At 39.3% G+C, this 13,708-nt stretch overlaps 1 protein-coding gene across 1 annotated transcript in view; it reads right to left on the reverse strand.

Moving 5' to 3' along the window:
- Positions 1-2,889: 2,889 nt before the first annotated feature.
- Positions 2,890-13,708, reverse strand: part of LOC104523516 (dystonin-like) — a gene marked incomplete at its 5' end in the record, with an annotated part of 38,187 nt that continues 27,368 nt past the window's right edge. Inside the window, 4 exons of the mRNA XM_029084522.1 lie at positions 2,890-4,141; positions 5,552-5,675; positions 9,058-9,257; positions 12,410-12,527. Coding sequence (XP_028940355.1) covers positions 3,876-4,141; positions 5,552-5,675; positions 9,058-9,257; positions 12,410-12,527 — 708 coding nt within the window. The remainder of the gene's footprint in view (positions 4,142-5,551; positions 5,676-9,057; positions 9,258-12,409; positions 12,528-13,708) is intronic.

Genomic DNA, 13,708 nt, shown 5'->3' on the forward strand with positions numbered 1-13,708 from the left:
CTTCAACCTCCAAATACAGAAACACTGTTTGAGCACCCCGAGCTGCAATTCAGACTGTTTAAACTATTTCAGTTCAGAAGAACTACTCAATCATGAAACCCCCAAAACTCTTTTAGCTTCAGGCCAGATACCACTTCATTTGCAAGAGCCTAACTCTGAACAAGTCTTAACAGAAGAACTTCAATCTGCATAAAAAATAATTCAACATTATCAGCCAACACATATTTTCATGCAAGTTATGTCAAATTTAAGCTGCTGCCTCATCCATTATTTCTGAAGAGCTCCCTTTTCCTCTGCAGTGTTCCTCTTTTTAACATATATAACTTATTTTTCTACAGAGATGAGTAACTTACCTGCATTTAACCTGCCAACACTATTGGAAAAAGAAGCAAACAACCAAGCCAACCATCTCTCCCATCACCATATCTGCAAACAAGTTATTCAAATTCAGCAGAGAGAACAATTTTCATTAGGAAAGCACCTGTTCCTTGTTCTACAAAATTTCACTCACCTTGTGTGAAAATATGCACCTAACATCACCGCTCCCTACTACGGCCCGTGGTTAGAGCAAACATCTAGCTGAAGACCACGAGCTCAGATGCTACCCTACAGCCTAAGAACTGGAAACACCTGGAAGCTGTTAGGGCAGCTGTACTGAGATGCAGCAAACCAGGCAATGCTTATTTTCCATCCCTGTGGTTCTTTACAGAACGTTACAGCAAGTGCTCAGCAACACGTCCTCTTGCCACACACTGTGACCAACATACGTAATAAGCACTATGGCCCCTCTCTCCTAGGCAAGCTGTGGGGTGTAGATAGTCTTGCTGGTCCTATGGCAGACATCAGCAGAGGCAGCTACAGGTTAAAGTGTTGCTGCTGACTACGGAATGGCATAGCTGCTTGCATCAGAGTTTCTTTCTATGAATGCATTAATTTTTAAATTAAGATTGCATATAATTTCTTCCCTATGCTTTTGTGAAGAGATGTGCTGCAGGCAAAGCCTGTATTACCATAATGATTATATTAGCATGTAATTAAGAGGCTCATAATATACCTAAACTGAAGAAGCTGAGGATGCTTAGGCCACAAGGCATCACTGGATCTTCTTAATGGTGCATTATTTACTTACAGATTTCATCTGTAAATTTCAGGAAATTCTGTAGACACTTGCCCATTCTGAAGGCAGCAAAACACAAACACAGAAAGCTGAAAATGACTGAAAAAGTAAAGGAGCCTCAAACAGAGACGGCTTTTCCAAGTGCTAAATAGACATTATTCACTAAACAGTACGGTTCTCACAGCCATGGGCTTTCCAGTCCTTCTTTCCTCCACCTCTGCACCTTCACTGCACAGGAGAATCACAGAATATACAGGTATAAGAGTCCAGTTCCCACTGAAATGTTGACTCTACTTCTGGTCATCCAGCAGGCTGGGTGAGTCTATGATCAACTCCTGTTGTTAGGGGGAGGAAAATGAAAGGGGGAAAATGCATCTCTGATGATGAGGTTGCATAAAAACTCACTCGACCAAACAAGGTGGAGAATTGCTTACAGGGCTGATCCTTCCTCTCTCATTTACGCTGGTACCAAAGAAGAGTATTTTTGAGTTACAGGAGAATGGAAATGGAATACCACTTACTTCTTTACAAAAATATTTCACTAAAACTGAGCTGCCTGTCACTTACTGGTAAGTCCACAATATGCTTGTTTCATAAAATTCTGCAGATTTGTCCCTGGGTCAGAGAAGTGCAGAAGACCCAATGTTTATTTTCAGACTTTTGTCAGTACGGATTTTGTAACACAGGGAAGAGAATTTTGCAAAGTCTCTTAGTTTTGGGAGTTCTTAGTATCAATCTAAAGCAGTTAAACAAGCAGGTTTTGGAAGAAGATAAGTAAGGTATAACAACTTGAAAAAGATTTGGGCTTTTTAAAAATGGAATTCCTAGTCCCATTTAATTTACTGTTACTTGGGTTTCCAATACTGGATGATTCTCTCAAGCCCACAAATGGAACTTCCCCACTCTGCCAGTCCCAGCCTCCCCTATTTCACAGTAGCCAACAAACCACAGAAATCCACTTAGTCCTTGGGTTCTTTTTAGCCGACAAGGTTTCTCGGAAGCTGGTGACAGCTCTCGTATTTCTGTAAAGTTACAATACAGCAACGTGAAAATTCCATAAAGTTGCACAATTAATGAAGTATTATGAATACATTTAAAGCTAAGAACACAATATATACACGAGGTGCCCCAGGTATGTGCCAACACTACCTCGTGCAGAATGAGCTGCTCTGTCCATTTGGGATACAAGGATCTGAACTATGCACCTATTGCGTGGGAGCAAGGCAGATTTGCCATCTCTACCTCTTCTCCATCAATCCTGTGGTTATAAAATGCACCGAGAACATCACATGGGGAACCACCTCCTCCTACAGCTGAGACAAGTGCCTAAATTCTACCCTTTTCCTTTCTCCTGCTGACAATCACAGAATGGTTTGGGTTGGAAGGGACCTTAAAGATCACGTAGTTCCAAGTACTGCATTTTCTGGTATATGAAGGGTCAGGTTTAGACTATCTGATTTGCCATGTTGGCCAAATTCTACCTCAGTCTTCCTGATATTATTAAAGAGCATTTTGAATTTCTAGGGGTTCTGTCCCTACTTACTACAGCAACTACCCAGCCATTCTACAGCACTCCCATTTGAAGCTGCATCCTTTTCCCACTGAAAATAAACTATTATTAATCCTTTCAAAGAATCCATGAATGGCAAAAGCATTGAATGGCAACTGAATTACTCTTTATGCCTTTCATACACGGTATATAAACGTCACAGTTTAATAGGGAGAAAGTAACTGTTGACACACAATAATTACATATAATTTCATAAATTATATGATATGTGCAATTTAGTGTTTTATTAAACAAATACAGTAGCTACCCAAAATCTAATTGCTGATGATGGGAAATTACATTAAAGCCTATGTTACTATGGTAATTATTAGTCATCTGAAATGATATATGCCCTAAAACATAATGCAGAAAATTATCTTCCTGTGAAATAAGAAATACAATAGAAATAAAGTTAAGGAACATGTTTATTTTGGAGCTTTCTGCAAGCAAAATTGCTTTGATACAAAATGAGTTCAATGATACAGTGCTACCATCCACTCAAGCAAAAGAAAACCTCACATTTACATGAATGCACTTTATACTTATATTCTTACAGAATAATAGTTCAGATATCCAGAATGTGTCTGGCCTCATCGAAAGCAATGGCACAGAAATGCTGCAAGGTATTGGAGTATCTATCATATTACTGGCGGGTGCTTAATTACCTCTGTGAGTTCTCTGAGAGATGCTGTATAAATAAGGGAACTGTGAATGTGGGTTTGTATTCCTTAGTAGTTCTGACATATGTCCTTTAGTGTTTGTTTAGTTAGCTCAAAATGTGTAATTGTGTCTTTTGGCTTTTTAGTATCCGCTTTTTCTTTTTTTGAAGAAAAATCATGAGGTATCCTTTACCGTTAACTAATGACATAGTGACAGGTCTATTTTATTCAGGTTGCAGAGACTTACTGTACATTCAGTACACTGTACATTCGGCAACTATTTTTTAGTGTACTTTCTACACATTACTGTGTACAACTGTTAGTTTACATTAAAACTCTTGCCCCTTCTCACAGGATACGGCATAAACAAAAACAAATCTGACAAAAATTATACACATAAAATAAGAAGACAAATACACAAATAAGGCCATCCGCAGAATTAAAAATCCACCTCTTGCGATATTTCACAATAATTTCTACATAATATTTTACATCTTATGAACTTAAATACTTAATGCAAAAGTAAAAGACCTTTATGGAGCCAATCATATTATCTCTTCAAGGACTTGTCCAATTTGCTGGCTAGTGGCCTTCTCTGGGGAGTTGGAATTTTAGAAGGCTTGGCTGATCCTGGCCGAGAACCTGCTCGGGGTGTCGCTCTACTTGTAGCAGGAACAGTCTCTGACATATCTGAGCACACTGACTGGATTTCTGAAATGTCAAAGTCAGATGCGTCACTGCCTCGGCGGCTACTTGACCTGCTGCCAGCCTTGCTTCCTGCTCGGCTTCCAGGCCTGCTTGGAGTTCTTCTGGTTTCTAGAAAGAGAAAAAGATATCCACCAATCTTAGAAGTAAGGATGGACAAGGTGTGCAGGTCTCTCCTAGGTCTTTGGCAACCCCAAAAATTGCTCATTGCAGAAACCAAACTTTAGACCTCTGCCAGAGAAGCTGGATGATGATCAAAGTTCATCTCTGTATTAAACAAGAGCATAAAACAATGCCGTATCTCCCACTGAAGAGAAGAATATGTGAGATCAAATGATGAGATATAGTTAATTTGTCACTAGCACATCTCATTAAAAATGTATTATATGGGCAACTTGTACTGACTTACTAGATATGTATACCCACTCAGCAGCCAGATCCGTTCTTTCCCCTGCCATTTTCTCAGCTATGAATTGAAAGAATCCAGTATCTGGCCTCTCCAGGCATTCAGAATTTCCCAATGTACGTACCTTGGAGATGCAGATGAATATCCCACTTTTTAAATGTGTACCACTCTTCTTTAAAAAATTCAAAACCATCCAATTGAAAGCTGCAAGTAAACAAGTATACATTCTCCCAAACAAAGGGCTGACTAAATGAGCTCTCAGCAAGCCTGCTAGAGTGAAAGCCTGCCCAGACAATGTGCCATCAAGAAAAAACCACAACAAAGAAACTTAAACAGAAAAACATTACTGTGGTTTTTCATTATTTTCCAATTACTTATTGAGTCTTTTTAATCTTGACAAATCTGCTTCCCTGTATGTGTAAAGAACTCAAAGTTGAAACTGAAATCTCAGGTGGCTCATTTTGCAAATCACCTATAACTTAAAAGATACCTCTTCTTTGAACAGGATTTTCCAGTACTGCTCAGGATGCTCTGCAGAGTTTAAGATGTGAGGGAAAGCCAGTAGAGCTATCTTCTATTTTAACCATTTAGCCCTCTCTCTTACACAGAGCTGCTCTGAGGAGCCTGGAAGAGCACAGCTTCACTGCTTTCTATTTTCATATACGGTTTTAAAAAATCTCTACGGGATATTCCATTAATAAGGTCATCTAAGGCTGCTCCCTGCAGTTCTTCTTCCAAAGGAAACAGACAAGTCGTGACCCCTGTGCTCCATCACAGTGGAGCATAACTTGAATACTGTAAAGAACTAAATCCTTTCTTTTTAAGTAAATGCTTCTTCTCTAGTTCCTTAGGCAGATACACTGGAGGTACCATTGTCAAGAAGGTTGCAGTCATGAATTTGCACATCCAGAGTGGAATGTACCTGCTGTGCAACCACGTGAATGGAGGACCATTATCGTGATTATGTGCACCCTTGGCAGTACTAATGTGGAGAGAGGGGAACTTTCACTCCTTCCCACTCTTCTGACATACCCCTCACACCCTAATGTGACCCTAAAAATTCAGGTGGAAAACAAAGCAAGTGGTAGTTCAAGCTCTAAAATCAAGATACTCACCTGCAAACTGAGCTCTAACTCTGGTGGCTGCTGTTGACAGGATGCCACTGTCTTCTCCAGAGTGGAAACCCTTCCCTGATAGATATCCTGGCATTCTGAGTTTACTTCCTTGAATTGGTGTTCCCTATTACAAAAAAACCAAAACATAAAAACCAAAAACCCCAAAACCCCAGGTTTTTTAATTGTCACTACTGAAGATAAGGTCTGCTATTAGGCAGCACATAGCTACTTAGAATATGATCATCAAAATAACATTCACTGTAAATCTGAAATACTGGCTTGAGACACTAGGGACATTTTAATGATGTGAAGTTTTGAACATTTCTTTAGCAGTCAGTATTTGAAGTAGTCCAAATGTAAACCAACAACAACAACAAAATCATTTTAACAGTCTGCTTCACATTAAAATTTTAGCATTCTTTGTGTATATTTCAATGCATATAAAGAAAGAAAAATGCTACCTTCTTACAATTAGTCAAGCACATAAGATTAATTGATGGTACATGTTTTAAATAAACAGAGACAAGTAGTTGAGGTTTTATGTCCGCATAGTTTGTCTTTCCAACATTCTGATTGTGGTTTAGAGGGTGGTAAATGCCTTTGTTTCAATTTTTTTAATATTTTGATGGTAAAAAAACCCAAAATTTCCAAAACTTTGCTAGAAAAAAGCAGAAAAAAAAAGACATAGGACTAATTTTAAAAGTTCTTGTTGTCAATACATCGTCCGAAATATCTCTTCTCCATAGTCTTACCCTGCCTGCTTTCTCATTTCTGTTTTGATTTACAATCTAGCCCAAATGGAAAGATTTCTTTCAAAGTCACAAGAATTAAATCCTTAAATCTCAAAATGCATGCAGCATACTAGAGAGGAGGCACATGAAAGTAAGAGGAAAACTATAGTATTCATATTGATTTAATCAACACAAAAATACTAAGTAAATACCCCAAAAGAAGAACAAACACTGCAGTGATGAATACAGCACGTTGATTGGTCTGGATCCCAGCATCCTGTGTTCTGTGCCTTTGATCCCCATACCATGGTGGGGTAGAATTAGGTACTGAAAACCAAGATCCAGGAGTGTTGGGAGCTGCCTAGAGCTAAACACCAAGCAGAGGCCCAGCAGGAGCCTGTCTGGCAGCTGCCCACTCCCAGCACTTCTGGCACATCTGAACAAAAGAGCATTGAGATGCTACACAGCCGACAATCTGCTGGCTCTGACGGGGACAGTCGCAACGTTAAACTCTCTTTAAAGCCAAGCACAAATGCTCAATGTCCAGCCAGTCACATCTTGGAAATCTCTGCTACACAGAGAGATTGCTTGTGAGGACAAGGAAAAAAGGAATGCTCTCCATTACCCCCACTGAAGCTGCAGCACTTAGGGCAAGGCATTGGGATAGAAACACTGGTGCAAAAAGAAAAAAAGGTCAAGCTTGTTCTTTAGCTTAGCCCTAAACCCACATGTAGTTCTATACATAAAATACATAACCACTGTCTTGGACAGAAAATGCTGCAGAATGCCTCAGAAATTCACTGCAACCTACCCCAACCCCACTTGTTCCAATTATAATCTTAAACCATGGTGGTTTATGTAGAAGAAACTCACTGAAACTACTGGCAGCTGAAGAGCAGGTGAGAAATACGGTGCTCCCCTTTGAAATCAATGCCAACTGATTTAACTTCAGTGTAATTAAATGAAAACAGCACCTTTCCATGTCTATAAACCCTTTAAAGTACCATCAATTAATCTTACAATTCAGTTACCAGCTAAGAGATGAAAGAAAATACAGGAGTATATTAGAAACTGACAATGGACTCAACTTTGTCCTACTGTTAATCATTCTAAGCAACAGCCTCGTGTGCTTAAAGTGCTGTACACATCCATACACACATCCATCCTGTAGTGTGCACAGGTAACACACTCACATAGGAGGAGGGAGGAAAAAGCTTGTTTATGCATCTCTGAGCAAAGCCACGCCAACGTCATGTAAGCTTAGCACCGGAGGGTGTCACGTGAATAGCAACAGGCATCAGAGTGCAGGTTTGTGAAAAGCAGATGCAACAAAGGTGACGGTAGCACAAGCGTCCCCTCACTGAGCCCTCCGTCTAACCCAGGGCAAGAGGAACTCCTACAAGTGACGACTCAGTCTGCAGCCTGATCCAGCTGCAATCTTTTCATTGACTGTAATGACATGAGAGGAGACACTTTGAACTTGAACCCCATTTAAATTTTGGTCATACAGCTTGATTGCTGGCACAATCCTGAGTGCTATACTAGCAGTTTCTATGTAAGTCATGGGCTGAAAATAAGACCAAAGCTCGTTTCCTGTTAAGTCATCAAATACCTATCTTATTAGAGCAACGACTGGTCACTGCCCCCCTAAACGAAACTTTCAGTTGGTGGTAAGATTTATATATCACAGTCAGTCTTTTGTGCAATCTTCTTCACAGTTACTGGGTATTTCTCTATTTAGTGGTTTTGCACTGGAGATCACGATTTATTCATCTCACTCCGGTAGTTCATGAACATTACAGTACATTATGAAAGTAAACAATTTTAGGAGAGAAACCTGCAAAGTATAAGAACTGCTTTATTTTTTTTAAAAAAGGTATTTTTCCACATTTGCTCATCCAATTCATTGCAAACTGTTATGATTTATTAACCATTTGCACTTTAAAAATAAATTCATTGAGGCCGAGTTTTCCTAAAACTCAAAAACTGTAACAAAAAGAACATCAAAAAACAAACAAAAAAAAACAACAAAAAAACTTGGGGGAAGAAAGAAGTAATTTAACAAAGGTCTAAAATAAAGACAATGCATTAATATGCAAAGGATGCTGCAGCTCTGAAGCACTGAAACTCTAGTGGCTGTTAGTGAAGTGACAGTTTTAGTGAAGGAAGGTCATTAGACTAGAATCTCTGTCCTTACTGTACCTCTGCAGAAGACCCTTGATAGTCTGAGGATTCTGGTGGCTTAGAAGGAGTTGACGTTTTGCTGTTTGTCAACCATGGTTTACCATAGTTGCGTGTTAAATGATGGGGTGTCTGTATGAAACAATGGTAAATCAAAATATGAAGGACAGTAGATGGAAAACAATGTAATGGAGAAGGATACCCAGGCTTTCATAGGGACATCAAATGCCACTGTAGAAATAAAAACTAAGCAGAAAGAGCTGATGACAAATGTTCTGAGACGAAGAGACAGCAGAGCTTATTTTTTAAACAAAACACTGAAGTCCATTGCTTTTTCAGAGTTTATTCCAAAACTCCCATTTAGCTCATGCAGCACCTTAAATGTAAAGAATTATTCTCTTCCCATGTTGCAAACAGACAGTAGAGGAAATACACTGAAAATACTTCTCAGATCCTCCCCAGACTACGAAATAAAATTGAGATACTTCTTCTCTATCAGCTAGAGAAAGCGTGAATATTGTTGGAGCAAGAAAAAAAAAATAAAAATCTATACCCCATTTGTTAACCAGTTTAGTTTTATACCTTTCTCCTTACCTTTGGCGTGCTTGTAGCAACTGCTTGTGGGGCAGCTGCCTGGCCAGCTTGACTTGACAGAGAAGTAGATCTGTTGGGAGAAGCACCCCTTGAAGAGGGTCGTGATCTACGGCCCCTTGGTCGGAAAGCTGCCATGCTCTGACTGGCACCATCTGCCAAAATGAACTTTTCACGCAGCTCCATATTCGTCCTCCCTTTAGCTGCAGCAACGAAAGGTGTTCATTTAGTCAGATAAAATTGTCACAAGGCTGTTTATTGTCATTTTTGCCATGCCAACTCCAACACATTTTAACAATAAATAAAATGCATTACTGCCTAATGCATTTATTTTGGACACAGAAGAGTTATGTGCAGAACTCGCTTATTCTAATACTTTATGCCAGCAGGAAAAGGAAGTCAGCGTGATAATGGAATGCTCAACGTGCTAAATCACTGTTAATCAATCAACTATTAATACAGAGACACAACCCGATGAGCAGCTTTACAAACTCTACAGCTACTCATAATAAATAATACTTGCTTAGATGTTCCAAGAAGAAATTGCTAAGTACAAATTACAGGAAAGCAACAAATATATTTATTCAAAACTATGAAGTTATGTAGAGTTTGGCAACATGCAATGGATGAACACAAAATCCAAACTATGATGAGGTAATTGGAGGCTAAGCACTCACACACACATAAAAACACACATATGAGAGAATGTTTCGCAAGAATAGATGCAAGACATGTTACCATTTAACTGTGTCAGTGTGAATGACAATTGTTTTTGAAACACTCTTCAAGCGTATCAAAAAAAATTAGCTTGCAAAGCACCAGCCCATGTAGGAACACATTAAGCTAAATGTGATGGGTGAAGCGTATTGTTAGAAGTATATGTATCAAAAAAGAGGGAAGGAAATGAAGAGAGAGGAGAAGAGGAGGAGAAGGAGACAAAGAGAGGGGTTTGCCAACCTATAGTAGGCTGAGTGGTAATTGAAGAGTTTGATTCCGAACGTAACATTTTACTCCCGTGATGATGAACTAGAAAAAATGACACAGGACATGGGTCACATTAAAGAAAATCGTTAGCAGGAGAAGAAATCAAGTACAGCAGCTGCATATGCAAGAGACTCAGAGCACCAGGCCAAAAGACAGGACTTGGAGCACAAGCTGTCTCTAAGTGCTCTGAGGTGAGTTCTCAAAGATCTCCTAGGCAAAAAGGAAATAGTGCTTGGACAGACTCAGCTGCAGTCCCAAGCAGACTTGTGTAACGATGCTACTTATCTGCTGACATAAAGAAGTGATATAAACTAAAACCATTTTATATGACTAGGCCAAATACTTTTAAAGTTGTTTATGACAACAATTCTTTGCAATGTAATTTATCTGAATACACATGAAGCCCTCGGTGGAAATGCAGATTTGCTAGGTGAAGTGCTCAAAGAAAAGTCTGAACCTGCAACACTGACATCAACAACTACTTTGCACCACTAACTTCAACAAGACAAGGATTAGGTACCAAGGCACAGTGCCTGGATGATGCAATTGACATCAGTACTCCTTTAGACCCACTGTGCCGACTTACTCATCTGCTCATGTACTTCCCATGAAAAAGGGATTAAGTACTGTAGCAAATACTACAGAGATACACAGAATACAAGGTGTATTAAAGAAGACGAGATAAAGTTCCAAAGCACTTTTAATCTGAGGACAGCAATAAGGAATTCCAAGAAATTAATTAGTTAGTAGGTATTGTATCTGTCACTGTCAACCCAAGTAGGAATTACAACAGTCTACCTGTCAATGGGCCTGAGAAAAATGTTTGGGATACATCAAAACTAACCAAGGTAACCTCCAATGAAGTCAGTTATTTTGAGACCTATCTCATTTCCCACTACCCTGCACTTTTGAGGAACAGGAGTAAACTAAGGATGGCTCTGCAGACACAAGTGACTCTGCTACAGTAGGAGATCCAGAATCAGGTGCTAAAGTTAGGCCTGCGGTTGAACACCAATAAATGTAGTATTACTGTCAAATGTATTTAATAATAATATATGCAATATGTTGGTAAGCAAAAGGACTACTTTTTAATACTGCTGAAAAAGTCCTAGATGTCATCAAAAGGTTATGACACTTCTTTTATGATCCTATGAGAAGTTTTATGTTTTATGAAGTTTTAAGCCTGTAGACAAAGGTTTCTAGGCCTTAGTGGCACACTCCATCAGCCCTTACAGAGTTCTGTGGTAGCTTATTTTTCGATTTAACATCCTTGTTTTAGCATGACAACTGCTACAAATGCGAGCTGTCCACCCTCTCAAGGTCTGTACTGAACTGCTTAGAAACCTTGGTCAAATGTGTGAGACAGGTGACATGGGAGGTGACAGTTGATCTCTCTCTTGTGAAGAGTTCCCTTGCCTTTCCTGAACTCCCCTGTGCTATTCTTGCGCTATTACAATATTGATTATAATTCTACAGAACCCCTGAGAGGTAAATCGCAGTACATTTAATACTGATAGTCAAAAGGATAGAATTACCTAGTTACAGAATGTTTCTTCACACAGTCATTATTATACTTTCCGCAATTTTACTACTCTGGCTATTATCTGACTTGCATCTGTCCCACTCCCTTCACAAACAGTTTCTTTCCTATCTCCAACTGTTCCTCCAAGAACAGTGCCAGACAGAGCCGATCTTCCCAACAAGCTGAGATGTCATTACTCTGTACTGACAAAACAACACATTTGGTACAATGCTCTGGTGGGCACAGTGACCGAGTGCTCCCTACTTCCCCAGGGCACAAAGTCCTCCTGACCAGAGCATTTTCCACTTGCTTTATACAAGGCTCAGGGCTCTACGAAGTGGTTCTGGGGAGAATGCCAATGAAAAGACAGGACTACAAGGGCAGAGCCTGAAAGCCTGGGTGCAGCCACTGGCCAGAGAAGTTTTTTGCATTGTTGTTGTTGTTACTCTTCGAGTCAATTGCCTTAATTTGATTTATTGCCTTAAAACTTCTCTCTTGCTGAGAAGGTTTTGTTGGACATTTCTCTGTGCTGTTTCTGCCAAGTCATACAAGCAGCTTATACGCCATAAACTCTATCTGGGCTAAGTTCAGTTCTTAATTACACCACTGTAATGCTGGAGGAACTGCGCAGAAGACACCACAGTTACTCTAGACATACATCACTGCAAGTGAAGAGAATCTTAACCATGTGATTTAAACTTTACAAAAACAGATCATTACATGACATTTAGTGAGATGATGTTTACAGAACTGGCATTTTATACAACTCAATCTCCATCTTGAGACAATGAATGGTGACGGTATCCAAATAATTATCTGCACGTCCATTTTAACAGTTGTGTTACATACCCCTGCAAGGATCATTTTTCACCAAGAACTCATCGAGTGCCATCCAGCCACCTCCAACACGAACCATGACTGTGCTTCTTAGGATACGAACAAGGCGCAGTTGTTGAGAGTCACCAAACTGCAATAAAAATCAAACAACAGTCTGAGGTTCTCATTCATTCAGACGCAGTTCAACGCTGATAGGTTAAAAATCAGATACTTTAAAGTTTATTTTGATATTGAATTATTAGTAAACGCTAAAAAAAATCAGATTTATTTATGCAGATTATTAAAGCTGTTAAGATTTCAAATCAGATGCTGCTGCATTAATCCAAAGGAGATGGCAGGATGTTAAGAAAGAATCTCAGGTTTAATTTTATGCTTGATTCTCAAATGTCTGAGCTCATAAAGGAAGCAAAATTAGTAACATATTATTTAATTGGTTACAGTCTGTGTTTGTGCAAATTAATGAAGACCTATTTGCATTATTTCACTGCTAAAATCTTAAAACTCTCTTCTGCAACAGCCTAGTGTTTAATTATGTCAGCTGAAAGGAACAAAGCATCGCTTCATATATCAGTATGTGGGCTGGAGATTCAATATAATTATGAGTGTTGCACAGTTCTATTAATACCAAAATATAATTTACAGGGATATTTTCAGGTATAGTGTTGATACTGCTCACCTATAGCAAGGTGCATGCAGGGAAAGGAACATTAAAGAAGCAGCGAATGACTGATAGCTATCACTATTGTCCTTTGTTATAAACTGTTTGTCTCTCCTGTCTACACATTGAGGTTCTTCACAATTCAGAGATGCACAAAAACCTGTTTCATACTAACTTGTACTGGCCCATTCTTCCTTTGGGCTGATGGCCAGGTCTAACATATGTTTTGCTCTTGAAACCTGTGTAACAAAACCTTTATGCACTATCTCTATTCAAATCCAAAGAAAACATGACCAAAACGTTGACCCCACGATCTCATGAAAACTAACCAGAAGAATTCAGTACTTTTTAGCTGATGCCACTAAAATATTTATTTTTATATCAGACCATCAGGCCAAGTGTAGTGCTCTCACACGCAAACATGCAGAGCACTCACTGTAACCAACAGGACTCAACTACACCTCCTTGGGACAACCTCTGGCCCTTGGAGAAGGCTGGCCATAGTTCAACTGTACCTACTTGCTCCAGTGAGGGGACAGAAATGCTTTAAATGCAAACCACACAAACGTGCTCCCTGCTTGTTAAATCACTTTAGTTGTTTGGCACTACTTAAGCCAAGAAAAGAGAACAAGTTTAAAGGAACATTACTTTTA

This window comes from Antrostomus carolinensis, unplaced genomic scaffold (assembly GCF_000700745.2).
Source record: "Antrostomus carolinensis isolate BGI_N321 unplaced genomic scaffold, ASM70074v2 scaffold40634, whole genome shotgun sequence".
Classification (NCBI taxonomy): domain Eukaryota; kingdom Metazoa; phylum Chordata; class Aves; order Caprimulgiformes; family Caprimulgidae; genus Antrostomus; species Antrostomus carolinensis.